This window comes from Halichoerus grypus, chromosome 15, assembly GCF_964656455.1.
Source record: "Halichoerus grypus chromosome 15, mHalGry1.hap1.1, whole genome shotgun sequence".
Lineage (NCBI taxonomy): Eukaryota > Metazoa > Chordata > Mammalia > Carnivora > Phocidae > Halichoerus > Halichoerus grypus.
In genome coordinates, this window is record NC_135726.1 from 27,199,825 (window position 1) to 27,225,594 (window position 25,770).

At 41.3% G+C, this 25,770-nt stretch overlaps 1 protein-coding gene across 1 annotated transcript in view; it reads left to right on the plus strand.

Annotated features, from left to right (window-relative positions):
- Positions 1–5,410: 5,410 nt before the first annotated feature.
- Positions 5,411–25,770, plus strand: part of AMFR (autocrine motility factor receptor) — a 45,973-nt gene continuing 25,613 nt past the window's right edge. Inside the window, exons 1-8 of the mRNA XM_036068940.2 lie at positions 5,411–5,809; positions 14,990–15,082; positions 18,440–18,604; positions 19,925–20,077; positions 22,316–22,356; positions 22,522–22,654; positions 24,519–24,652; positions 25,518–25,628. Coding sequence (XP_035924833.1) covers positions 5,555–5,809; positions 14,990–15,082; positions 18,440–18,604; positions 19,925–20,077; positions 22,316–22,356; positions 22,522–22,654; positions 24,519–24,652; positions 25,518–25,628 — 1,085 coding nt within the window. The 5' untranslated portion in view covers positions 5,411–5,554. The remainder of the gene's footprint in view (positions 5,810–14,989; positions 15,083–18,439; positions 18,605–19,924; positions 20,078–22,315; positions 22,357–22,521; positions 22,655–24,518; positions 24,653–25,517; positions 25,629–25,770) is intronic.

Genomic DNA, 25,770 nt, shown 5'->3' on the forward strand with positions numbered 1-25,770 from the left:
AGGTATATCGTAAATTCTTCCCTATTTAGACTTGAAAAAATCAGACCAAGAACATCTCTATCCATAAAGGTTCAAGTTTATTTAGCTGAGGTCCCATCAAGCCTTCACAAGGTTGTGTCAAGTAGTGATTGTGATCATGCTCATGCTTAGTAGTAGGTTAGCAACAGGCTGTAGGACCAAAAATAAGTCTTAATTTCATTAAAAGCCACTAATTCTGTGGATAGTCCTCTTCCCTCAAGAGCTAATAGTCCTGCCCCTGTGATTTACATTAGCATATTTATAACTTACTATAATTTTACTGGTGAGTTCACTGATTAGCTGAGCCTTATCAAGATTGAGGAAGGCAGAGATGGAAACAGCTTGATCCAGCCCACCTTTTATGGTTGCTTCTGGCATCCAAGTGAAAGGCTATAGTAACCACATTTCAGATGTGCTAGCGCTTGCCACTTGGGGAGGGTGGAAAGAAGTGGACTTTTTCTTGGTGTTATTATAAAATGCTGTATAAGTTGAAGAGATCTGATTTGAAGCTACTCATGTCCTTTGTAACATAAGCTTTGACCTGGAAAGTCTTTCTTGATCATTACTTCGCAGTTTAAGTGCTTGAGTCAGTCATCTATATGTTGGGGCCTGGGTGAGAAAAACCTTTGATTTAAGCTGGCTGGGTTACTAACCTTAGAACCTAAAAAGATCTGGTTTTGAAGGTAAAATTGGCAACACACAAACACTGATTTTTTAAACTTTGAACTTGTCAGCTACAGTTGTATCTTAATACTCATGTTTTAGGTTTCCTGATGGAAATAGTAAAACTAGAGAAATTTATATATCATATATTCCTACATTAGAAAAGGGTACAAGGGAATGTTTGACACTAAGCTCTTTTGATGTAAATTCTTAACATACTTCAAGAACTGACAGTCTTAAATTGTGCATTCCAATTCTCTACATATTAAATACTGAATAATTTTAAAATGAGCTCTTGATGGACTGATTTGTATTTTTGAATGCCTCCTACGTTCCAGGTTTGTTTATAAATGAGAGTCCTCTTTTGCATTGTATAAGTACAACATATGTCATGTTATTTTCCCTGAGTAATTCAAGTAGCGCATATTCTATATAAATCTAAATGGCACCGGAAAATATTTAGTAGGTTGGGGGATAACACTAAAAGTTTTACTCAAATGTTTTCAGTCATATTTAGAATTGACATCCCTTTGAAGAAAAGTGAAATTTATTTTTTTTCCTGAGGACGACTATTATGATTTTTTAGTAAGTAGATAATACTTAAAATGGCATTGTGATAATTCTGTTTATGAATTTATACTTTTAACAGCAGATCAGGGAGAGTTGTTATTTTTTATCATTGTCTTAGCTTATTATGGTTCAGTTATTATTTTGTTTATTTACAGGTTCCATTAAATTAGCATTTATTGGCATATAAAACATAGCCAAATTAGCCAATTTGTTTTATTCCATGCTTAATAAAAGTGAGAGGTAGAGGTCCTTTAAATTCAACAGGCCAGCAAGCAAGCAACTTAAAATTTCCTTTCTTAAATGATGTGACTCTTAAGCTCTCAGGTTTTTAATGACTATATTTTTTAAGTATTTGTTCAGTCACTTGAGATGAAATGCTTGGAGTAGCTTTTCCACGTCAGAGTTTCTCAAACTTAATGTTTTTACTGTTTCATAGTGTTCGGGACAGTACGTGCCGTTCACTAAGACTGCTTCAGAGGGTGTGCGGTTTTGTATGTTGCTTCGCCAGAGAAGCCTTAGTGGTTTTTGAATGTACCACAAGTCCGCTTCTGTAGCAAAGGTTTGATTTCCTATAATTATTCTACTTGTTTTGCATCACTTATTATTTGGGTTAAACTGGACTCACTTCAAGTAGTTTGCCTTTGTTGTTCAGATGTGATGAGGAACATAATACTATGATTTGAGCCATAAAACACATTTTAATATTAGCTCATATTTATCAGGCTTGTTTTTGTGGGAAAAAAAAAAACCTGACTAAAACCTAAGTGAGTCTTAATGAAGCCAGTTTAGGTATAATTTCTATCTTAGTGATGGATTGTACCATAGGACTAGAGAAGAATTGGGAAAATGTATTATGTTATCTGTTGAGGGAAAGATCAGTGCATTTACAAACTTAAAACTTGGTTACTGTGTTTACATCATAGTGTACTAGCATCATTTATGGTTTGGCTTTGAGAATTTTTATGGCATTACACTTAAAATGTATAAAAGAAACTGAAGTTTTGGTTATATTTTTATATTTGTAAAGTAAAAGTTTGATTACAATGGTCACTGTTCTTTTTAAATTTTATTTTATTGTTCATTTCAATTAAAAAAATAAAACAGAATGACTCTGCTTGTGTGTGGCTACTAACCTTAGTGTGCCATTAGAAATCCTGAACGGTTCTTTTCCATTGTTGTTGGCCAAGGGCCATTAGGTAAGAGACAACTTGACAGAATAGCAAGGGTCTGAAGAACTGGGACATTGATGTTGCCCTCTCTGGCGCTCCCCCATTGTGTGTTAACCATGATCTTAGGCAGATCTAGTTTCCTGCATTGTGAAGTTCCAAATCCCTGGATTTGGAACCTGAAGACTGGGATTTAGAAGTTGTCACACAATTTTGCTGTGTTGTATCATTGGGGGCCTCAAGTTTCCTCATCTATAAATCTCTGTGTTGGTTCCTTTAGGCTTTTTTTTCCCTCAAACTTGTCTGGAAGTCATGTTCTGTGACACTGTGCTTGCTGCTTATGTAATACTGTGTAATATAATTTAAGCATCTTAAATAGAAACCGTGTACCCAAAAGATGAGAACACCTGTGTCATAAGATCACAGCCTTAAGGTTTTATATCTGAACAAAAGTTGAACAAAACCTGATAAAGTTATTATAAAGTTTCTATGAAATTTTTACTGCTTGTATATTGCAGGTACCAAAAAGCTATGAAAAGTTATGAAAGGAAAGCTAAAAATTGAAGTATACCCATTAACTTACTTTTTACCCCTGCAACTTGAGTTGGTTATTGTTTCCCCCTCTGCTAGATTTAGTAGTGGAACACACTGGTCCAGCTAATGAAACACCAGAGTTCTGTGGGAGTACACTTAAGGTTATTGGTTAGATAAGGTAGTTCAGTTTCTAGGATATTGAGAATCTTCCAACAACAACAAAACTACTCAGCCTTTCTCAAAGAATGATGAAAATCAAATGAAGTCATAAATATGAAAGGATTTCAGATATTTAAAAAGTAAATAACAGTAAAGTATCTAGGTGTGATTCTTAATCTGCATAAGCTGGTTTGTCTGAATTGATAATTTTTAAAAATTTCCTTTAAATCAAACCAAGTCAGAGCCACCATCCTATAAAGACGACAGAAATTTCAGTCTCTCAGTCATTATTGGGAGACTGTGGGGCCAACTCAAAGTCTCCAAGGAATCCAGAAAGCATAAGTGGTATTCTGAAATGAGGGTGGGAGTGCAGAGAGCTCTAGCTTCAAGATACTTTTCTTGTCTAAGCTGGACGGGCCCCTTAAGGTTTGGTGTGGGTGCCCTCCTGCCACACTGGGCCTTAGGACTCAACTGAGAAAGGTCGTCCCTATACCTATGTCTAGCCTTCCTGGGCACGCTAAGTGTTCATTCCTCTGTGTCTTGCCTCCTCCCCGGGTCCTCTCATGGAGTAGGATACAGTGCAAAGAACCAGAAACACGAATTGATTTTAGAAGGTGGGTTTTGACCATGCTAAAAAAAAAAAAAATCCGTCAGAGGGGTGCCTGGGTGGCTCAGTCGGTTAAGCATCCAACTCTTGATCTCAGCTCAGGCCTCAAGCTCAGGGTTGTGAGTTCAAGCCCCTTGTTGGGCTCCATGCTGGGTGTAGAGCCTACTTTAAAAAGTGTGTGTGTAAGTAACACGTGCCCCCCCCCCCAGCCAAATTGTTTTGTTCCATCACAGGCTTTTGAATAGGATGTTTCTATAAATTCGAAAGTGGATGGTAATAATTCTGAGAGGTCTTTGTTTTCTAATTAGTAGAGTTTTAGAATTAAAATATTAGGCATTAAAGAGACTCAAAAATGGTTTAGTCCTTTTGTTTTGAAAATTTGTAAGATTCAACAAATACTGAGTACCTACTCTGGAGCAGGCACAATTCTAGGCCTTGGAGCTACAATGGGGAATAAGACCCCCAAGCTCACACATTTTTTTTTTTTGGTCATAGCTTTATGAAAGTGTACAATGAAATGATTTTTAGTATATTCAGAGTTGTGGAGCCGACAGCACAATTAAAAAAAAAAAGAAATCCATATTTTGCTTTTATCCCCCAGTTCCCTCATCCCTGCCCCTCCCCCCCAAGCAACCATTATTTTGCTTTCTGGGTCTGTATATGTATTTGCCCATTCTGGATATTTCATATAAATGGAACCACAACGTGTGGCCTTTTGTGTCTAGCTGCTTTCACCTAGCAAGTTCAAGATTCCTCCATGATGTAGCATGTGTCAGTACTTCTTCATTCATTTTCACAGCTGAGTAACAGTCCATTGTATGGATTATACCTTACTTATCCATCCATCACTTGAGGGACATTAGCTTGTTTCCACCCTTGGCTATTTATTATGAATAATGCTGTTACCAAAGTTTACCAAAGTTTGTGTACAAATTTTGTTTTGAGCTCTGTTTTCATTTTTCTTGGGTATATGCCTAGGAGTGGAATCGCTAGGTCAAATGGTTACCCGTGTGTTTAACTTTTTGAGGAACTTTCCAAAGAAGCTGCACTGTTTTATATACCTACCTGGTGTATGAGGGAACACATTTTCATTTCCTCCTAATTCAAGTCCATTTTAGACTCTGCTCCAGGCTACTAGTACACAACAGAAACTTAAGATAACCTTACTGGCGAGAAAAAAGACTGTTGATTATATTCTTCCTTTGAGGGTCCTCTATTACTCCCTAAGCAGCATCTCTTTGGACCACCCGGGAAGCTGCTAGGCCCACAGGCGTGCTCAGGGGTAGTAACCTGCTTAAGCGGGAGGGGGTGAGTGGGTTAAGGAAACCAAGGGCCGAGTGTCCGGGTCCCCGCGACCTGCGGACCCGCCACACTGCCTGGGCTCGACCGCCCGCCAGCGCCGTCGGGCCAGAGTGACGCTTCTGTTCGACCGGCCGCGGCCGCGGGCCCCGCCGAGCTGGGCTGGCGGCGGACGGTCATGCTGGGTGCCGGGCCCCAGAGCCTGCCGCCCGGGCCCTCGCCCGCCAGGCGGCGGCGCGACTGCTGGGGGCGGGGGACGGAGGCCGCGCCCCCGCGCCCATCCCGCCCGCGCCCCGCTGGGGGCGGCGGTCCGCCCCGAGCCCGCCGAGGCTCTTCCGCGCCGGCAGGGGCAGCAGCGGGAGCGGCGCGGGGCGGAGCGGCGCCAGCGGCCAGGAGCGGCCCGGCCCGGCCCGGCGCGGCGGCGGCGGCGGCGGCGGCGGCGGCGACGCCAGAGCCCGAGGGCGTCGTTCGCGAGGCCGCCGCGGGAGTCCGGCCGCAGCGCGGGGAGGCCTGGGGCCTGGAGGCCGCCGCTGCCGCCATGCCGCTGCTCTTCCTGGAGCGTTTCCCCTGGCCCAGCCTCCGCACTTACACGGGCCTCAGCGGCCTGGCCCTGCTCGGCACCATCGTCAGCGCCTACCGCGCCCTCAGCCAGCCCGAGGCCGGGCCCGGGGAGTCGGAGCCACCAACCGCCGCGGTGCAGACGGAGGCGGCCGTACCCGCCCGGCCCAGCGCCGGCGGTCCCCGGGCCCGCGACGTGGCCCAGTACCTGCTCTCGGACAGTCTGTTCGTGTGGGTGAGCGAGGCAGCCCGGGCCGCCGCGGAGGAGCGGGCGGGAGGCGGGGGCCGCCATGTCACCCATTATGTGCAGGGGGCGTGGCTGGGCCGGGGTCGCCTCTCCGGGCCCCCGGGTGCGGGGCCTGGGGGGCGGGGTCCTCCCGCGAGCGCGCCGCCAGACCCGAGGCTGAGGGGCTGCGGTGGTCTGGGGGCTCCGAGAGAGCGGCGGGGCCGAAAGCGGGGGCGGTTTGAGGAAGGGGCTCCGGGAGGCGCGGAGGGCGCGAGGGCACGCGGCCGGGCCCGGGGAGGGGAAGGGGCGAGAGGGGTGGGGGTGGGGTGTCCGAGGAGCCCCGAAGGAAACTCGAGGACCTCCGGGAGTCGGTTACCCCGGCGGTTCAGGGAATTGTGGAGGGAAGTTGAAAGGCTTTTCTGGCTCGGTCAGCCCGGGAATGTTGTTAGCGGGTTGCCCGTGAGGAGGAGGGGGCAGAGACGAGTCCTGTGCTGGCTAGGGGAGAACTGTACGCATCTGGGTGTGTTGGGACATTTCTGTGAGGAGACTGCCTGTCTCCCATAACTTTTTTTTTTGCGCCATTTAGTATGTGATTGTCCTGTTTGGGTCAAACACACATACAAACCATGCTTCCTTTCCTGTTGCCTTTACCTGGTGATTCATGACGGTTTCCTTTGATGTCTGAGGGCAGTAAAACATTCAGAGTCAAGAGCTGGCTCATCGTTTTCACTCAGGATTTTCGCCTTTTAGTGATCCATTTTAAAACAACGTTTTCAGTTTGTCTGCCAGTGCAAGATAAGCAGCACCTACAAGGCATAAATGCTGGTTTCGCTTGTTAGGACAGATAATTTCAGGCTGGGCAGATAACAGTATTTTGGCTAAAGAACTTTGCTTCCACCTTGGCCTTATATGCCATGCATGTACATGCACACGTGCGCGCGCGCGCGCGCGCACACACACACACACACACACACACACACACACACACACAATGATCAGAAAAGTTGCTCCAGGATTTAAGTCTGTCACTTGGGTTTACTGTGGTGTCTTGGGGCTTGTCTTCTCCTACAGTTCCCATTTGGGGTTAAGAGTAGGCTGTAAATGACTAAGATTAATATTCCAAGGATAGAGAATGATATACAACTCATTTGTTATAATTAATCCCACTGTGCTTCATCAGGAAGCTGTGGGATTTATGAATTTGGTGGGCTGTGGATTAAGTCTCCTGGTCCTTCTGATGAAGAGATTAGTAGAAGGCAGTGAAGAGTGAAGTTTTATTCTTTCACTGCTGTGTACTTGATTTTCGTACTGTGTAAACAGTAGGGAAGAAGGGAGAAAAGAAAGAACTCAGCTCACCTCTCTTTTGTCTTATCTCCAGTCTATTTTTTCATTTGAGTTAGCAGGTAAACATCTTAAAGTGGTGTGAAGAGTGTTTCTGCCAAATGTTAAGATTATAATGTATTCTTTGATAGGTAAGTATGAGACCTAAATAAGCCTTTGAGACGGAACCACTATAGAATAGAACAACTGCTAGTATTGTTTAGTGATTTTCCCCTCCCAGGAGTTTTTGTTTTTACCAAACTCATGTTCAAACTCCAAGGTTAACACCTCTTCATAAACCACTGCATAAAACCTGTTGATTTTCCTGCGAAAATTATTTCTTTTAAGAAAATTTCAGTTTTCCCCTGGCTTTTTCATTAGAGATCTTACCTAGAGCAGGTTTCTCATTTCTTCCTGATCTGTTGATGATTGTTTTCCTTTTTCAGTTATCTTTTTAACGGTTTTTCTAACATCTTTCCTCGTGGTTTTCCCACTTTCATGCTGGCCTGCCTTGGTTTCTCAGACCCTCCACGTGTGCTCTGTAAGCTTTTCTCATCACCCATGGCATAGTTCTGCTTTGGTACCTGAGCGGGGGCCACAATCTCAAAAGCCTGCTTCCTTAGCCTGACAGATAGCATGATTGAGTGAATATATGGTAGGGCCTTGGTCAAAATGGATCCCTTTGGCACCCTGCCCAAAGACATTCAGATTCAGTTTTTTAAAAACCAAGCAAGATAAAACAAAAACTGATCTTTCTGCCAGTTTGCAAATCCTGCTGGCTGTTATTTGGCATATTGGAATCTCTAAAACTTATCTTTGTAGAGCACAATTTAATATAGGTCTGATAGCATCTCAGGAGGTTTTGATTAACAAACTCAATTCAGAACCTTTCAGAGGTACCATTTGGGGCACTCTGGAGGGCATAGCTGTGAACCCTTTCCCCTACCCTCAAAGCAATCCATATACAAATAAAGCAAAATTTGATAAGTGATGATAGATAGATTAAAAAAAAATATATGGCAGGGTCTGGAGGAAAGAGAAAGTAATGCCTAGGGGAAGGATGCTTGGAAGATGGTATTTGAACCCAGCCTTGGGAGGTAAGAAGGATCTCAGCAAGCAGCATGATGTATTACAAGTAGAGAAAACAGCATGTGAAGGTCAGATGGTGTATGAAAGGTAGTGCAGGGCCTGTGCAGAGCAGCCCATAAACTGGGCTCTTAAATTACAATTCCTTTGGGTCCTATGATTAAGAGTGAGGTTGGGAAGGTAAAGGGGAGGCCTGGGAGTCGCAGGAGGTGAGGGAAGTAACCAACCCCTATAAAGGTGTATTTCTGAAAATGGCAATCTGGTACTTGAAAAATGTAGTTTCTCAGATTGAATCCGGGGGATCAATTCAAGGGGAAAGGCAGAGCCTTGGAATCTTCATTTTGATAAATGTCCCAGGCGATTTTTTAGGCACACTGATGGTTGAGAAATGGATTAGGGAGGATAGGATGTGGGGTGAGGATCAGATTTTGTAAGCCTTGCCAGCCCTTCTAAGGAGCAAGGACATTACTTTGTGGGCCATAGGGTTTAAGTGGGAGTGGAGGAGAGGAGGGACTGTCATGATGAGGTAGTTTTCTCAGGGATGACCTGAGGCAGCAGTGGTGAGGATGGGAAGAGGCCAGGAGATGTTGTGAGTTAGACCTCCCCCAAGGAGGTCTCTTCAGGTGGCGCTCTGGTGTGGGTGTTGAGAAGAGGTTCTAGGGGAGGCTCCAGGGTTCTCACACTAGCAAATCCCCAGGTTTGATGTGACCACTTGTTTCTTCATGTCTTTCTAGAACTTTCATTCTAAAGTTTCATTTGAGATTAGGTTTTGTTATTCATTTCTAGGCTTATTTTACAATTTTCAGGTGACCCTTCCGTTAAAGTACCTCTTGATCCATTCCATATTGTTTTGAATTGTACAGGTGTATTTGGCTTTTCCACTTCTTTATTCATATTATTTTCATTACTGTCTCCTTTCTGGTTTTTTATTTTCCTTTTTTACAGATTTGCTTCTAAAATTGTAAGAGCAGGACATGGTAAGATGGAGAAATGGGAATATGAAAGAAGTGTTAAGGTCCTGACATAGTTATATGCAAATCAAGTAATTTATTTATTTATTTATTTAGTTTTTAGAGATTTTATTTATTTATTTGAGAGAGAGCATGAGAGGGGGGAGGGTCAGAGGGAGAAGCAGACTCCCTGCCGAGCAGGGAGCCCGATGCGGGACTCGATCCTGGGACTCCAGGATCATGACCTGAGCTGAAGGCAGTCGCTTAACCAACTGAGCCACCCAGGCGCCCGCAAATCAAGTAATTTAAATAGAAGTCTGGGGGGGTGGGGGGGAGGAATCATCAAAAACAGAAATGGAGAAAAGTGAACTGACCATTTAGAGCAGGGATGGGTAAACTGGTGGCCTGTTTCGCCTGGCCTGTTTTGTACAGTCTATTTAGCTAACGATGGTTTTTATGTTTTTCAAGTTTTTTTTTTTTTTTTCTTAAGGGGAATACTATGTGACAGAGAGCGTGTGGCCTACTGAGCCTAAAATATTTATTATCTGATAGCCCATTAGAGAAAAAGTTGCTGACTCCTTTAAAGAGCCCATCTTCATATAATTATGAAACTTTGGGATTAAAAGTAATTTACTAGGTTTGAGTATGAGTTGAATATTCCAGTGAAGTTTAGAGAAAAATATTAGCTTTAGAAATGTTGGGGCAGCTAAAGAAAAAGTACACTTCTAAATAATAGGATATAAGCCTAGATAAACAACTTAAAAATATAAGAAAGATCCTCAGGGTGAGGGGAAAGAGACAATTTGATTGCTTGCTATGTGTGTGCTGAGTGCTTTGTGTACATAAACTCACTTATTTGCCTGATATTGTGAAAAGAGGAACACTATCATCCATGTAATAAGGGGGGGTATGCATTTTTGCATTTTATTGCATTTTATTTTTTATTTTTTTTAAGATTTATTCATTTGTTAAGAGAGAGCATGAATGTGGGAGAGCGGGGGGGGGGGGGGCAGAGGGAGAGGGAAAGAGAGTCTTAAGCCAGCTCCACACTGAGGATGGAGCCCGACCCAGGGCTCCATCTCACCACCCTGAGATCATGACCAGAGCCAAAACCAAGAGTCGGACACTCAACCAACTGCACAGCCCAGGTGCCCCTTTATTGCATTTTATACTTGTCACAGGGAGCCTGCAGAGAGATAACATATTCCAACTGTTCTTTCAGGGAAGAGACAGACAATGCTGTGTGGGGGAGGTGGTGGTTAGTGCTGGTGTTAAGTGGGAGACTAAGAAATACCCATATCGATCCTGTTCTTGAAACAGTTCCTGGTACTTTAACCACATTTCATCACAAGCTCATGAGTAACATCCCATTGGTGGCCAGCATTTTACAGGATCAAAAATACCTCCAGGGTTACACAGTGATAAATGTGGCTAAGCTATTTAAGAGAGTTACCTGCTTTCTTCTCTTTTCCTCTCAGGCCAAACTGTCTTAAAATTTCGTTTCTGTTGTTCTCAGGTAGCACAATAGAACCATTCTGGGAGGGCAGTTTTCTTATGGAGCCTTAAAGGGAATTACTTTAAGCCTGATTAGGTAGGGGTTCCTTGGGTCAGTACTATCTGATGTTTTCTGTTATAGGCTGCTCAGGGACAAACAAAACTTGTTTTTATTTTGTGTAGGCTAATACAAAAGAAAGATGTTTGGTGGGGGTCTTAAAAAATATTATTTAAGGTTTTTACATTGCTATAGATAAGAGAAACTTCTGAAGCATTTTAATATAGTAGAAATACCATGTGACCAGGATCATTGAGGCCACCCAGTTTGGGATTGCTAGTTTATCAGTCTCCCATCATGGTGAGAAAAATAAATGTGGAACTTCAGAACTGGTCAGAAAGTTTATTAGACTCTAAACTTTAGAAAAATTAATTAAAAAAATAAATGCATGATCACGGTACAGAAGTCACAGGTGATGTACAGTGAAAAGTAAATCTTCTGCTTCCCTTTCCCAGAAGTGGCCATTACCACTTTTTTTTTTTTTTTAAGATTTTGTTTATTTGAGAGAATGAGCGAGCGAGAGCGAGCGAGTGAGAGAGCACATAAGCAGGGGCTGAGGCAGAGGGAGAAGCAGGCTCCCTGCTTAGCAGGGAGCCCAACTCAGGGCTTGATCCCAGGACCCCAGGATCTTGACCTGAGCCGAAGGCAGACGCTTAACCGACTGAACCACCCAGGCGCCCCCTATTACCACTTTCTTGTAATTAATTTTGGTGTGAAGTAGAAGACCAGGAAACATCCAGGTTGATCAAGTCCTTGACACTATTCACGTCTACGATTATACAAATGTGTCTGTGTGTACGTATGCATATGCTTTCTTTTTTACATACAGGGTAACATGGTAATGGCGTTTCTACACCTTGCTTTTTTTTCAGTGAACAAGTGATCTTGAAGTTTCCATACAATGCTAGTAGAAAAGAGAACTGCCGAGTTAGTTTTCCTGGCTTCATTGTATTCCACTGAATGGCTGGCAGTTTATTGAACTTGCCTCCCACCATTTTTCTGCTATTAGTGAACAGTGCTCCAGTGAACCCCTTGTCTTTACATTTACGCCTGGATTCTGCCTGCAAGGAAAAACTAGCTAGTTGCATAGAACAATAAAATGAGCTTAGTACTTTTAGTGTGGTCTATGTGGATAAAGTGGTGGTTCAGACCAGGCATGCTGGAGGTGAGCCTCGTTTTGCTTGTTGGAAGTGAGAAGGTTTGTCCTGGTTCTATGGATGTACAACTGGGCTAAAGTGTTTCTGTAAGAATATTACTGGGTGACCTAATGGAATCTGATCTGGGACTTGCTTTAATGTATTTATTTAGTTAATTTTTTAGAATGAAATATTTTATTTCAGTTAGAAAACACCACTTATCCGTTTATTTTTCTCCTATTCAGAGGCCCAGGAACAAATGATTTTATACAGTGTGAAATTTAGCAAATGCTCACACATAGAACCACGGTAAAAAAAAAAAATTTTTTTTTAAAGATTTTATTTATTTATTTGACACAGAGAGAGAGCACAAGCAGAGGGAGCGGCAGGCAGAGGGAGAGGGAGAAGCAGGCTCCCCGCTGAGCGGGGAGGCTGATGCAGGGCTCCATCCCAGGACCCTGGGATCATGACCTGAGCCAAAGACATGCTTAACCGACTGAGCCACCTAGGCGCCCCCCAATTTTTTTTTTGTACAGGTGATCTTTTTTCTAATTGAAGTGTAGTTGGTGGGATTTGCTCTTAAGTGAGGAATGCTACAATTATATTTCTTTCCATATTTGCAATTTTTCAAGGCTTTATCAGTTTTAAAGTTGAGAATTTATCGTATATTGTCATTTTTTTATAAATAGACATAGAATAGTTTATTAATAATCGTTAAGGTGTTTTAAAAAACACTTTGTTCATCATCTTAAAATTTTTAGTTGCTTCCAATTCTCTGTAGCTCTAGCTTTCATATAAAGTTCACAAAAGGGTAGCTGCTCCTTTTTACATAAATTTCCTTCTAATATCAGTATATTTTCTCAAGCTTTTTTTCCCCCTTCTTATCCTTGCTAATTTTTAAATCTTCCATTGAAATTAAAATAAGAAATGATTATCTGTGAGTGATGAGATTATGACAGACTTCCACTTTAAAAAAAAAAGATACTAATTTTTTTAAACTGTATTTTTGAACTTTAAGAAATGTAACTGAGAAATAGTAAATAATACTTTACTTTTTGTTTTGTAACCCAAGATATACGAGAATGTGCTTTTGGATAGAGCAATGATTAAGCCACCCCAAATTTACTTTCTTCTCCTGCATTGATTGCTCTCCCAGTAGCCTGCTTGGTGTATTGTTAGATGCTTATCAAGTTCTGTGTCCTGTAGATTCTAAAAGCTCTTTGAATGCAGGGTCTAGAGCTCCCTCATGTCTTGAACAAGTAGGTGCTAAATGTGTGGACTTTATTTCTTTATTTCTTATGCCTACATGCAAAACCAGCAAGAATTCTTTTTTTAAATTGTGTTGTAATTAGGCTGGGGGATGTTTGGCTGACTTAAAAAATTCTGTTCAGAGGCACCTGGCTGGCTCAGTCAATAGAACATGCAACTCTTGATCTCAGGGTCAAGAGGTCCAGCCCCACGTTGGGGGTAGAGTTTACTTAAAAAAAAAAAAAAGAAAAAAAAATCTGCTCGGCTAGAAGATGTGGCATGAAGGGTTGTGGTTGTGGTTTTGTCTGATGAAGTTTTTCTTAATTAACATGACTAAAGTTCCCGTTGACTGGTTTAGAACACAATGAAAAGGAACCTTCTCCACATCTATTTCATCTCCTTAAAAATTAGTATTCTAAGCTATTTTTTTGGACCCTTTCAAATAGGGCTGTTTGACAGGGAGTCACAAGTTAGGGATATAGGATGTTTTGGATAACTGATTTGGGTTTTTTTCCTGATTATTTGCAGGATTTAATTACCAGAACTGTTTCAGCCAAACTATTTTTTTTTTAATTCTTTAAAAATATATCACATATTTCCTTGTCCCATTAGGCAGAATAGGACTAAACATAATTTAATCTTTTTGTAATGAATCAGGGCTGCCATTATATATGTTCTCCCAAAGGGGTGCATGGTGTGAGATACTAAGGAGGACCTAAAGAGATAGATCTTAAGGAGCTTGTTTTCTTGTATTACTTCTTCTGTCATCTTTTTTTTCCTTTGACAATATCATTTGCTTCTTTTAAAAGTAGAGGGAAGAATGACCTGGGAAGAGGAATATGGCCACCTTCCTGTAAAGTTAGTGAATCAAAGGTTAAAGCAGTCTTTACATTGAGTTGGGGTTCGTTTCCATTGCTCTCAATGAAAGTCATATTTACTGTCTTTATCAAGGTCCTTTTGGCTTTTGGGGTCATGTAGAATTTTAAAAATCATTTGAGCGTAAGTGGTAAGATGTGCCCCACTACTTTCTTGGTCAAGGGCAGCCCACTCTTTCATTTTGTGAGCGTTAGATTTGTTGTGTAGGTGTCGGGATATCCATCTCTTAATTATCTAAGTAAAGAGATTTCCCATCTCCTGTTGAAGAAGGCCTTGGTTTTGCGTTGGTGGCTTCTGTTGCCTTCCAGTTCTCAGACACTCCTGCCAGTTTGCTTCTTCCTTCTTCTTGGTTTCTCAGTTCCATTCCCCTCTGATGCCCCAGAACCATTACTTGAAGACCAACACTGAGCATGGAGAACATTTATCTTTTGGCTGGCAGATTATCCCATTGTAGTACATATGTGTATATACACATACCCCTATATATGTATAGGGGGTTCTCAATTTTTTTATGGTCTTGTGGCTTTTCTGTGACCATCAACCCTCTCCTCACCTGCTGTTTGTTTGGCAGGGCAGAGTAAGATATTTGGCTGCTGGATTTTAGTTCATGATAACCTCAATTTCTAGAAAAGTTTTCTTCAAGGCTATCAAAATCTTAATGTAGGAAATGATATACCTAAGAGACACCTACGGCTTACAATGTGCATACAGTTTTGTATGTTCAGTATAAAGTTTACGTACGGTTCAGTAAAGGCTGAAGGGAAAGGTGGCCTGCTGGATGGTGCATACTGGGACAGGGCTCTGTGATTAACTGGTAAGCTGGTGCCTCTCCTTCCCGCTCCTCATTTCTACTCCCACCACCCATAAAAGCGTGCCCCTTCAAATATTACTTATCTTGTATAGGTAGGGAACTGGGGAGGCTCAGTCCTTAGAAATGTTGAATTCCTAATACAAAGTTTTTAGACCTGCTTTTATTTTTCAACAGGAGGAAATAAACTTTCTTTCTTTGATTTGTATACAGGTTCTAGTAAATACTGCATGCTGTGTTTTGATGTTGGTGGCTAAGCTAATCCAGTGTATTGTGTTTGGCCCTCTTCGAGTGAGTGAGAGGCAGGTAAGTCCAAACAGCAAGGATGGATTCTAGTGACCAGATTTTTTTTTTTTAACTTTGTGTTTGATATAATTTTAAACTTACAGAAAGGTTGCATGAATACTCTGAAGAGCTTCCATACACCCTTATCCAGATTCACAGTTGTCAACAATCTGTCCCATTTGCTTTCACTTTTTTTTTTTAAAGATTTTATTTATTTATTTGACAGAGAGAGACACAGTGAGAGAGGGAACACAAGCAGGGGGAGTGGGAGAGGGAGAAGCAGGCTTCCCGCTGAGCAGAGAGCCCGATGTGGGGCTCGATCCCAGGACCCTGGGATCATGATCTGAGCCGAAGGCAGACGCTTAACGACTGAGCCACCCAGGCGCCCTTTGCTTTCACATTTGTCTTTTATTTATATTATACGTATTTTTTCTGATCCATTTGAGAGTAAGTTGTGGACGTCATACCCTTGGACCTCCAAATACTTCAGCATGTATTTCCTAAGAGCAAGGACATTTTCTTATGTAACCATAGCACAATGATCAAAATTAGGAAACTTAGCATTGATAAAATACTTTATGGAATCCACAGTCCATATTCAGTGTAGCCAGGTTGTCCTAATATTGTTCTTTATAGCTGTTTTTCCCATGACTTTCATGAATGCAGTTTTTAAAGAAGCATAGATTTGTTTTAGTTTGAATAATAATAAACATCACTCTTTAGAATATAGGTTCTTTTCCAAAGGAATTACCGAGAGATTTAAATTTTTCCCTTTGGACAAGTAAATTAAGATTCGTCATTCCACAAGCAGAAGATTAGGGATAGTCTGACATTGGAACATTACTCCCAGAAGGTGCAGGTGTATGAGCAGGACATGCTTGTAATAAAGAATGTGCCACAAGCATACCGTACAGATTGGCAGGCCCCCAAGGATTTTAGCATAGAATGTAGAAATGGTGTGTTTAAAAATAAGAATTTAGAACTGGCCTTAAAACAACAACATACAAACAGAACTAGATTTCACTTTATCTTATCCCCGCGATGAGACACAGGGACCTGCTACCTTGAACTTGCATTGGCCTAGCTCCTTACCTACCCTTTCAACACAAGTCCCCTGTTATCAGATCAGCTGAGGTCCTAGTTCAGAGCTAAACCGAGGTTACTGTGTGGTTGAGCCCTTGGATGCTGTTAGGAGCAGGACTGTTTGTTCTCCCAGAGAGTTTTCATTAGTGAGTATTCAGCACTTTCTCCAAAATATCAACTCCAGAGGTCTCCCAGGTAGCACTGTGGAAGGTCATTTTGGGGGTAGGAATCAAAAGCTCCTTTTGATGCTTCTTTCTTTGTGACGAAAAACTTCTGGCTTACGGCCCAGAAATTGGTCAGGCCAGGCAAGCCATCTCCTTGCTGGTGGATTGATCTGGCACCAGTGGGCCTTAATCCACTGCTTTCATTTTCCTGAAATGTTAAATATCCGTTCAAAATTTTCAGAACACATTACCTTGGAGCGTTATATAGATTTTTACGATACCTAGAGGTAACAGGCACATCTGTTATCCTACTTTGAGTTTTTCAGTACAGATCACATCTTCCATTTATTTTACTTACTTATTTAAAACTTGTTATTCGAGTATAGTTAACACATAGTGTTACCTTAGTTTCAGCTACACAAACAGTGGTTCCACAGCTCTGTGCACATTATGCTGTGCTCCCCACCGTGATGACTTTTTTTTGATGAGTGTCATCCAGTGGCATTTATCAAGCACTAGTTTGAGTTAGAACTCTGCAGAATTGACATGGGTTTGCTCTGTGGGTGATTCAAGAAAGTTCAAGAAATAAAGTCATGTTGGAGGCAAAGACACTGAATACCGACAGCAGGAGAAGAAAGAAACTGTTCGGGGAGGTTTAGAGCAAGGGATTTTTTTTTTTAAGGCGCATAATGCCCGCTATGGGACATGCCCCAGCACCGTACATAGAGTAGCTTAGTTAAGTTTCTCCAGCAGTTCTGTGAGGTGGATACCAGGCTCATAAGGCCCATCTTATAGATGGGGAGACCAAAGCACGGGAACGTTAAGTGACTCGTCACAAGTCGCACGGCAAATACATGGTGGGGTGAAGATTCAAAACCCAGGCACAAGATGTCCTGGGTTCACCTTGTACTTCACCTGTCCCAGATCTGGAAACAGGCATTCACCAAAGGTTCCTAGTTCCCTTTGTTCTTTGTGCAAATGGTGGACAGTGAGTATAGTGGCTAAAAGTCCTCGAAGTAATAATCTTATCTTTCAGTAGTCTTCATTTGTTATACATTTAGGCTCAGTTATTTCTGTTTCTATTCAGTTTTGTTTTTTTTCTGTTTTAATTGTTTGAATTTGCGAAACATTTATATGGTTCAGAACTATTTCTGAGAATATACTTAGGAGTCCTGTTTGATTCTCCTGTCTTTACTCAGTTCCCACCCCTTCCACAGATGGCTCAGTAGTGTATTTTAGGGGCTAGACTCCCCTCCTTGACCTTTTTCTTCAGGGTAGTGAAGATTTTAAAAACTGGATAGCCTCCTTATAGGCAAAGTACTCTCCCACTAACCCTGGGAGAGTACATTTATACAACTTCTTTGGAAACCAGGTGGGTGGTACTTAATAGAAACCATAAAAACATTCGTAACCTTTGATTCCATAATGCTGAAGAAATAGAAACTCTGGCAGAGATACTCATTGCAACATTTTCCAAAGGGAGACAAAAACAATTTCATTGTCCATCTGTAACCACTAAAATGGTATATTCAGGGATTATTCACTGATGCTAGTAAGGTTCTCACAATATGAGAAGTGAAATAAAGCAGTGTACACAAAAATTAAGGTTTTGCACATTAGGAGAAGACAAGAAAAATGCATAAAAATGCTAAGGCATTTTTGTTTTACTCTTCTTACGGATTATAGGCTGGTGAATGAGCATATGTTATTTTTTAATCTGAAGGATGTTTAAAAAGAAAAAGCCTAATCTTTTCTATTGTTTACAAATCCAAAGAGCAGAAGTATTAAAAATGATACTTGTAGACTTCACTATTTTTAAAATTTTGTTGGAAGTATTTGTGTTATTCTTAATATACAAGGTACCAGACTAATATCACTCCCCTTTTGATGGCTAAAATTTTATAACTGACTGAGGGATTACAATCCAGAGTCTACACATGACTTTCTAGGTGCCTTACCTTTATTCTTGAGAGTTTATTTTTTTCTTTACCTTCTAATGTCTTGCGAACAAATGTTAGAAAGCTGAATGTAGAATGTATTTTCTCCAGAGCAGCCAGTTTTTGTTGTGTTAACTTCTCTTAAATAGGTTAGATGTAATAGTACTAACCTTTATAAATATTTGTCTTTTCAGCACCTCAAAGACAAGTTCTGGAATTTTATTTTCTACAAGTTCATTTTCATTTTTGGTGTGCTGAATGTGCAGACGGTGGAAGAGGTGGTCATGTGGTGCCTCTGGTTTGCTGGACTTGTATTTCTACATCTGATGGTTCAGCTCTGCAAGGACCGATTTGAATATGTGAGTTTTTAGCCACGCTCTCTGCTTGCTTAGTCACACATTTGCCAGGTTTGAACTGGGTAAGATGAAGGAGCCATAACGGCCACGTCCTGGGTAGGTCTCCAGGGCAAGGCTCCCAGATCAGGTAGCCGCCGCCTATTTCTTGAGGAACTTCCTGTAGCGGCCACAGAATGCAGGATCAGTGTCTCTGCTGAAGATTCCCTCCCCTCCCCACTAGCAGAGTGTGTTACAGCCCGCGTGGGGTCAGTTCACCTACACAAACTGTTCCCATCACAGCTTGAGGAAAGCTTAACGTATAAGCTGAATAAAAGCGGCTGTCTTCCAGATATCTTCTATTCCAGTCTCCTCCCGTTTTTTTCCTCTGATTCTTGGAACCTTCTTTTGGACTAGTTTACACTATTTCCAGCCCTGGGCAAGGACTGAATTAGCCCTCTTGTCTCCCTGGGTCCTGAGAGAAGTGAATCCTTCTCTGTCCGGGTACAAGATCTGCCTCTCGGCTTCAGATCAGAGTTGTGGGGTGAACCCTCACTCTTCATTGCCCCCGGACAAATGTCAAGGGTCCTGGGGAAGCGCACACCTACAGTTCTGCCCCTCAGTTACACCACTCCGGGGCCTCATTTGCTCTTCGCTTCACCCGGTCCTCGGGGACACGTGGTCCCTGCACCTCTCTGTGAGTTCATCTCAGTCTGAAAGCTCTTCAGGGGTCAAGAGCAGGAGTGCGCAACCTCCCTAACGGGTTTGTTATCTCCACCCTCCTGCTCAGACTCCCAGCCCCAGACCTCTGTCCCCGCTGTTGCCTCTCCTTGTATACTGTTAATCTAGCATCGTGGTAGGGGGCGCTCCACACCTGGATGATATTTCCCTTGTCCCAGCCCCGAACACTGTAGGAATATGCTCCCAGTGAATTTTCAGGAGGAGGGGGAGAGCAAGATAGAGAAAGAAACACAACAGAACATGGTGCTGTCTGGAGTGCTGTTGAATATTGAGAGACTTAAATACCTTTGGAAAATTTCTTAGAGAGAGGCTTATCATCCACTGGTAGGAGGAGGATCCTTGAGAATTTGAGATGGAAATATGATGTATGTTGTTAATATTCCATAAAGTAAGTGATAAAGATCTCTGAATATCAGCTCGTGCTCATATTTAGGTTGGTTGGAGAATTTGACCATCTGGCAGTGGGGTGCTTTTCTGTGCTTGGTATTTGGCGGCGCTGCTAAGCCCAGGTTCCTGAGCAGACACCGAGACTACCCTTGAGTTTCTCAGGGAAGCTTAACAGTGCTGTGAAGAATGAGCTTCCTTCTCCTGTTTTGTATGTTTCAGCTTTCCTTTTCTCCCACCACACCCATGAGTAGCCACGGGCGAGTTCTGTCTCTGTTGATCGCAATGCTGCTTTCTTGCTGTGGATTGGCAGTCGTCTGCTGTGTCACGGGCTACACCCACGGGATGCACACGCTGGCTTTCATGGCAGCAGAGGTAAGGTGTGGACGCGGGTTTTTGTTCTGATCATACTCCTGTATGTTTTCAAGTCACCCATGTTGTGACTGAGGGATATTTGGTCTTTTGTTTTAACAAGCATGTTTTGGAATTCCTTGCTTTTGTGTCGGGTACTGGTATTGAAGGGAAAAATGTATGATTTCCTGTAATCCTTGCTACGACACAATAAAAGGTAATTATTTTTGCCCACATTTCTATAGTGCTTACTGTATGCTGAGGGTTGCTGTAAATACCTGCAGTGTATTGACTCATTTTATTATTCCTGTTTATAAATGGGGAAACTGGTGTAGAGGGTGCAGTGAATTATTTAAGGTTTCAGAGTGAGCAGTGGCACAATCCAAAAATTGAGTTTTTTTAGCTAGGATATAAATTAAAATTTTATGGGATAATATAAATATGTAAGCTATATTCTTTATTTTGGAAGACTAATCTGAGATATTCATGTATATTTTAAATTTACTTTTTAAACCTTTGAAAATACCAATTTTTGTTCAATAGAAATAAAAATTTTTTTGTATGTCCTTATATTCAGTTGCTATCTTTGCTTTTTTCCTCAGGCCAAAGGCAAAATATTTTTATCTTTACCATAATTGCTACTATTAAGGAAAAAAATGAAATAATAGATTATTAAAGTTAATTAGCTAATATCAAAACACTAAGTTTGAACTGCTATTTGGGAATTTGTTAGAATAGGGTTAACATTTATTGGGGTGCCTGGCTGGGTCATTTGGTGGAATGTGTGACTCTTGATCTGGGGGTCGTGAGTTCAAGCCCCACGTTGGAGGTAAGAGTTCATTTTAAAAATTTAAAAATTTTTAAAAAAATTTTGCTTAGTAGCATTGATTTCAGAATATGATGTAGTAGTGTAAGTAAAATTAGGAAAGGAACATTTAAGTACTTAGTAAAACATTCGCAGTTCTAAATGAATACCGTCTATATGTGTATATTTCTCTTGAAAAAAATCTAAAATTTTTTTTGCACTGATCTATGTTATTAGTTTGCTTTAGATCTATTTTACAATAAATCATCATTTGCATGATAGTCTGGTTTTCCTGCTTTTTACTTTTAATTAATATTAAGCCAAACTTTGGAAAAGGTATACCTAAAAATAAAGTCATTTAAATTAGGCTTATTGGATCTTACTATAGTACATATTTTTATTTCAGCTCATTACTATGATTGTTTCAAGATAATAATGTTACAGATTTTATATTTTGAACTTAATCGTATTTTTATATTTATAGTGTTAATCTATGTAAAATATTTTCCATTTATAGATTGGGATTTCCATATCTCAAACAATGTAATAGTTCTCTTCTGGTAGTTTAAGAGGAGATTTTTTTTAATATCAATTTCTATAATACAAAATACTGCGAAGGGCTTATTCTTTATTTCCTTCATTCTTTTTGTTTTTGTGTGGGCAAGGGGAGTATACAAAGCGTTATGTAGAGGGCAGGTACTCATCTTGGATTGGGGTACCTGAACTATACTTTTGGTATAGGATCACCAAGTATTCAAACACCCTTTGTAGTAATCAATGATGGTGACTTCCTGCTGTGTAAAATAGAAGTGGTTGTCAAATTACTAGAATGAACCTCAAGATTATAGAAGGCAGCCCCATGAGATGGACAGGTGTAATCAGTTGTCACCTATTAACAGAAAAAAGGCTCAATGAAAGTTGGTTTCTAGGTCATGAAAGAAGTCTGTGGAAATTTGAAGCAGATAAAAAATAGTTGGTAAGCTTGAACAACCTGCTTTTTTTTCTTTCAGTTTTATTGTGATATAATTGACATACAGCATTGTATAAGTTTAAGGTATACAGCCTAATGATTAACTGACATAGATTGTGAAGTGATTATGACAGTAAGTTTCCTTAACATCCATCATCTCTATAGATACAGAAAAAGAAAGAAAAGGGTTTTTTCCTTTGTGATGAGAACTTTCAGGATCTACCCTCTCCACAACTTTCAGATGTACCACAGCAGTGTTAACTACGGTCATTATGTTGGATGTTACATCCCCAGTCCTCATTTATCTTGTAACTGGGAGTTTCTACTTTCTGACCGCATTCATCCCATTCCCCCACCACCCCCTCCCTTGAATAACCCGTGTTTTAGTTGAACTGAGAAATGCTTGCCTTTTATCTTTTTGTAAAAGTTAAGTTTGGCCTGAGCAATTCCAAATTTTACTAAAGAAAAAATACATCTTTCTTTATAGTCTCTTCTTGTGACAGTGAGGACTGCTCATGTGATTTTACGGTGAGTAAAAATTTGGGAGGGAGGCGATTGAGGTCTACTCATACAGTTGATTTTAAGATGTCACATGTATAAAGTCTATAAAAATGTGACTATTCTGTATCACGTGTAAGCTAGATTAAACTGTAACAGTAAATTGCTAAAATGATTTTTCTTTGTTCACTGCAGATATGTAATTCACCTCTGGGACCTCAACCATGAAGGGACATGGGAGGGAAAAGGAACCTATGTCTATTACACAGATTTTGTCATGGAGCTCACTCTCTTGTCCCTGGACCTCATGCACCATATTCACATGTTGGTAAGCTTCCTCAGAAGGAGCTCTAACAGAGAGCTAGGTGTTTTAGAATCAGAAACCCTGGTTAGTCCATAAGAAATGAAACATTTGTGGATAAACTGCGTAAAGACTCTCAAAACAAACGCAGCTGTGCCCCTCTGTCTTTCTGCCACTGGGTATAGAATAATGGCGTGCACTTCGGCTGGAGCCCAGCTTGAGTTTGCTGTCCTCCTAGGGCACTCCGTGAACTCCACTGACCTAGTCACTGGTCATTCTTTACCATGAAATTAAGAGGATTCCGTATGCTCCCCCTAGTTTCTGTGGCTTCTGATACGTAGCAGTTACTTTGTAGGGGGTAATGGGAACTCTTGCAATGTTAGCTACTTCATGGATTCATAAATTTTCTGCTTTATAATTAAAAAGAAAGCATTTGTATTTCATTCCTCCTACTTCATCGTTTACATTTTACTTTGCTATGCAAGAAATTACAGTTGAAAATCTGCTTCCATGGTTAGCACTTCAGTGATCTAATAATGGTGAGAATCAACATATTTGGTGGGCAGTTGATTTATACTATAAGCCTATTAAAGATGCATTTAAAAATTACTGGGTTAGGGGCGCCTGGGAGGCACAGTTGGTTAAATGTCTGACTCTTGGTTTTGGCTCAAGTTGTGAGATTGAGCCCCAAGTCAGGCTCCACGCTCTGAGTGGTGTCTGCTTATAACTCCCTTTCCCTCTCCCCATACCTGTCCTCCCCGCTCAAATAAATAAATAAATCTTTTTTTTTAAAGATTTTATTTATTTATTTGAGAGAGAGAGAATGAGAGACAGCACGAGAGGAAGAGGGTCAGAGGGAGAAGCAGACCCCCCGCTGAGCAGGGAGCCCGATGTGGGACTCGATCCCGGGACTCCAGGATCATGACCTGAGCCGAAGGCAGTCGCTTAACCAACTGAACCACCCAGGTGCCCTAAATAAATAAATCTTTAAAAAAAAAAAATGACTAGGTTAGACACAGGACATTTCTAAGTATGCTTTTTGAAAATAACTTTGAAAACATATTTAAAAACATGTATAGCTTTTGTTTAAAGCTCCCTCGAATGCACAGGGATAACTTAACGTTTTATTGTATTTATTGCTTCCTTTTATATTCAAATACATACAGTCATAAATTGAGATTTTATTTTGGACATTCAGTTTAGTTTTGCTTTTTTTTTTTTTTTTTTAGCTAATGTATTATCTGTATTGTCCTGTGCTAGCCACAGTTCTTCGGAACCATTTAATGCCTTCAGGATAAGAATTCCATCATATAGATGTATAATGATTTTAATTAACCAACCCTCATAATGGATATTTAGACTGTATTCAGTTGTTTGCTGTTTTCACATCTTTACATAGTTTATCACATACTAGTTTTTTGAGATAGTTTTATCTGGCTTTTTTCACTTAAATATTTTCCCATGTAATTAATCTTTAAAAATGTTATACATAAATATAGTATAATAATATAACTTTATTTTATAAAAAATGCAATTAATGACTATATACTATTACATTATATGAATTTACAACCTAACTATTTCCCTACTGGGCATTTTGCTCATTTCCTGGTTTTCTTTTTTATAATTGCATGGATGGATATCTTTGTGCATAAAGCTTTTAAATTTCGGATTAGTTCCTGAGAAAAGATAGCTGATGATAGAATGACTAGGCCAAAGAGCGTGTACATTGTTTATGGTAGTGAGATAAATATCTGCATTTGCTTGGTGAAAGATTGTTCCAGTTCCCGTTTACCACCAATAAGAGCTTCTGTTACATACGTCACCTTTGTCACTAGCGAGTTCACATTCATTTTTATTGTGTGTTTCATTCTTTTTCCTTCCTGCGAAGTTATTTGGCAACATCTGGTTATCCATGGCCAGCTTGGTCATCTTCATGCAGCTGCGTTACCTATTCCACGAAGTGCAGCGTCGGATCCGCCGGCACAAGAACTACTTGCGTGTGGTTGGCAACATGGAGGCCAGGTGCGTGAGCACACGCTGATGTTGCCCAACTGGACTCGTTTTAGATTTTTTATAATAACAGATCCCAGGTGATCCGAGAACCACTTTTGTTAGCTGTTAACCGAAGGGTGAAGAGGATAAGTGGAGGCTCTGGAGAAGGACTGCCAGGTGTGAATCCTCACCTATGTGAGGATTTGCTGTGTGATTTGGGGGCACCTTAATAAAATCTCTGTGCCTCAGTTGCTTCCACTCTAGGGATGATAGCAGAGCCTTCGTCCTGGAACTGTTGGGAGGAGCCAGTGGGCTAGTGCAAGTAACATGCTTAGAACAGTATGAGTATGTAGCAGCTGCTCAATAAATACTAGGTGGTTCTTATTATGCCGTTATTTTTATCATCATCATCATTAAGCGGAAGCTTCCTTGGGCTTCTGTCCTCTATTTTATGAAGTGGGTCTCACTTAATTCCTTCCACATGCATGTTTACACACACGCTCTTAAGCTCACCAAGGGAGGGACTCACTTGCCAGCCTGCAGATGTGAGATGAATGGGTATCTTTAGTGTCCAGGGGAACAGTTTGGCTCTCTAGGGGTGGGTCTTAACTCCTCTGGTTTGCCCAGAAATGTTCCCTCAAGTCATTTTTAGCTAATGTGTTATGTTGAAGGAACTAACAGCTGTTGTTAAGACAGAGTTCATTTCTGTGTTTACGTTTCTTGCTCTTTGGTGGGCTATGAAGAGAAAGCAGATGTAATGTTTTTGATGGTTGGGAACGTTTAACTGCCCCAGATTCCTCTGTAACTGCTGTCAGAGGGCGAAGTTCATGGCGTGGCCCTCAGTTTTACATGTGTGCAACTGACAGAGGTCTGCTGGTGCGTTCGTCTTTTACAGGTTTGCTGTGGCAACTCCGGAGGAGCTGGCTGTCAACAATGACGACTGTGCCATCTGCTGGGACTCCATGCAGGCCGCGAGGAAACTGCCCTGCGGACATCTTTTCCACAAGTAGGGCCTGGGGTTCTGTCCAGGGCGTGGGGGTGCTGTTTGTGCCCGGGCTCCGGACCAGTCCTAGCAAGGGGGTGGGGACATTACCTCAGACTGGCCGTGGAGCTGGCAGTGAGTGCTGTGGGAAGCTCTGGGCTGTCCT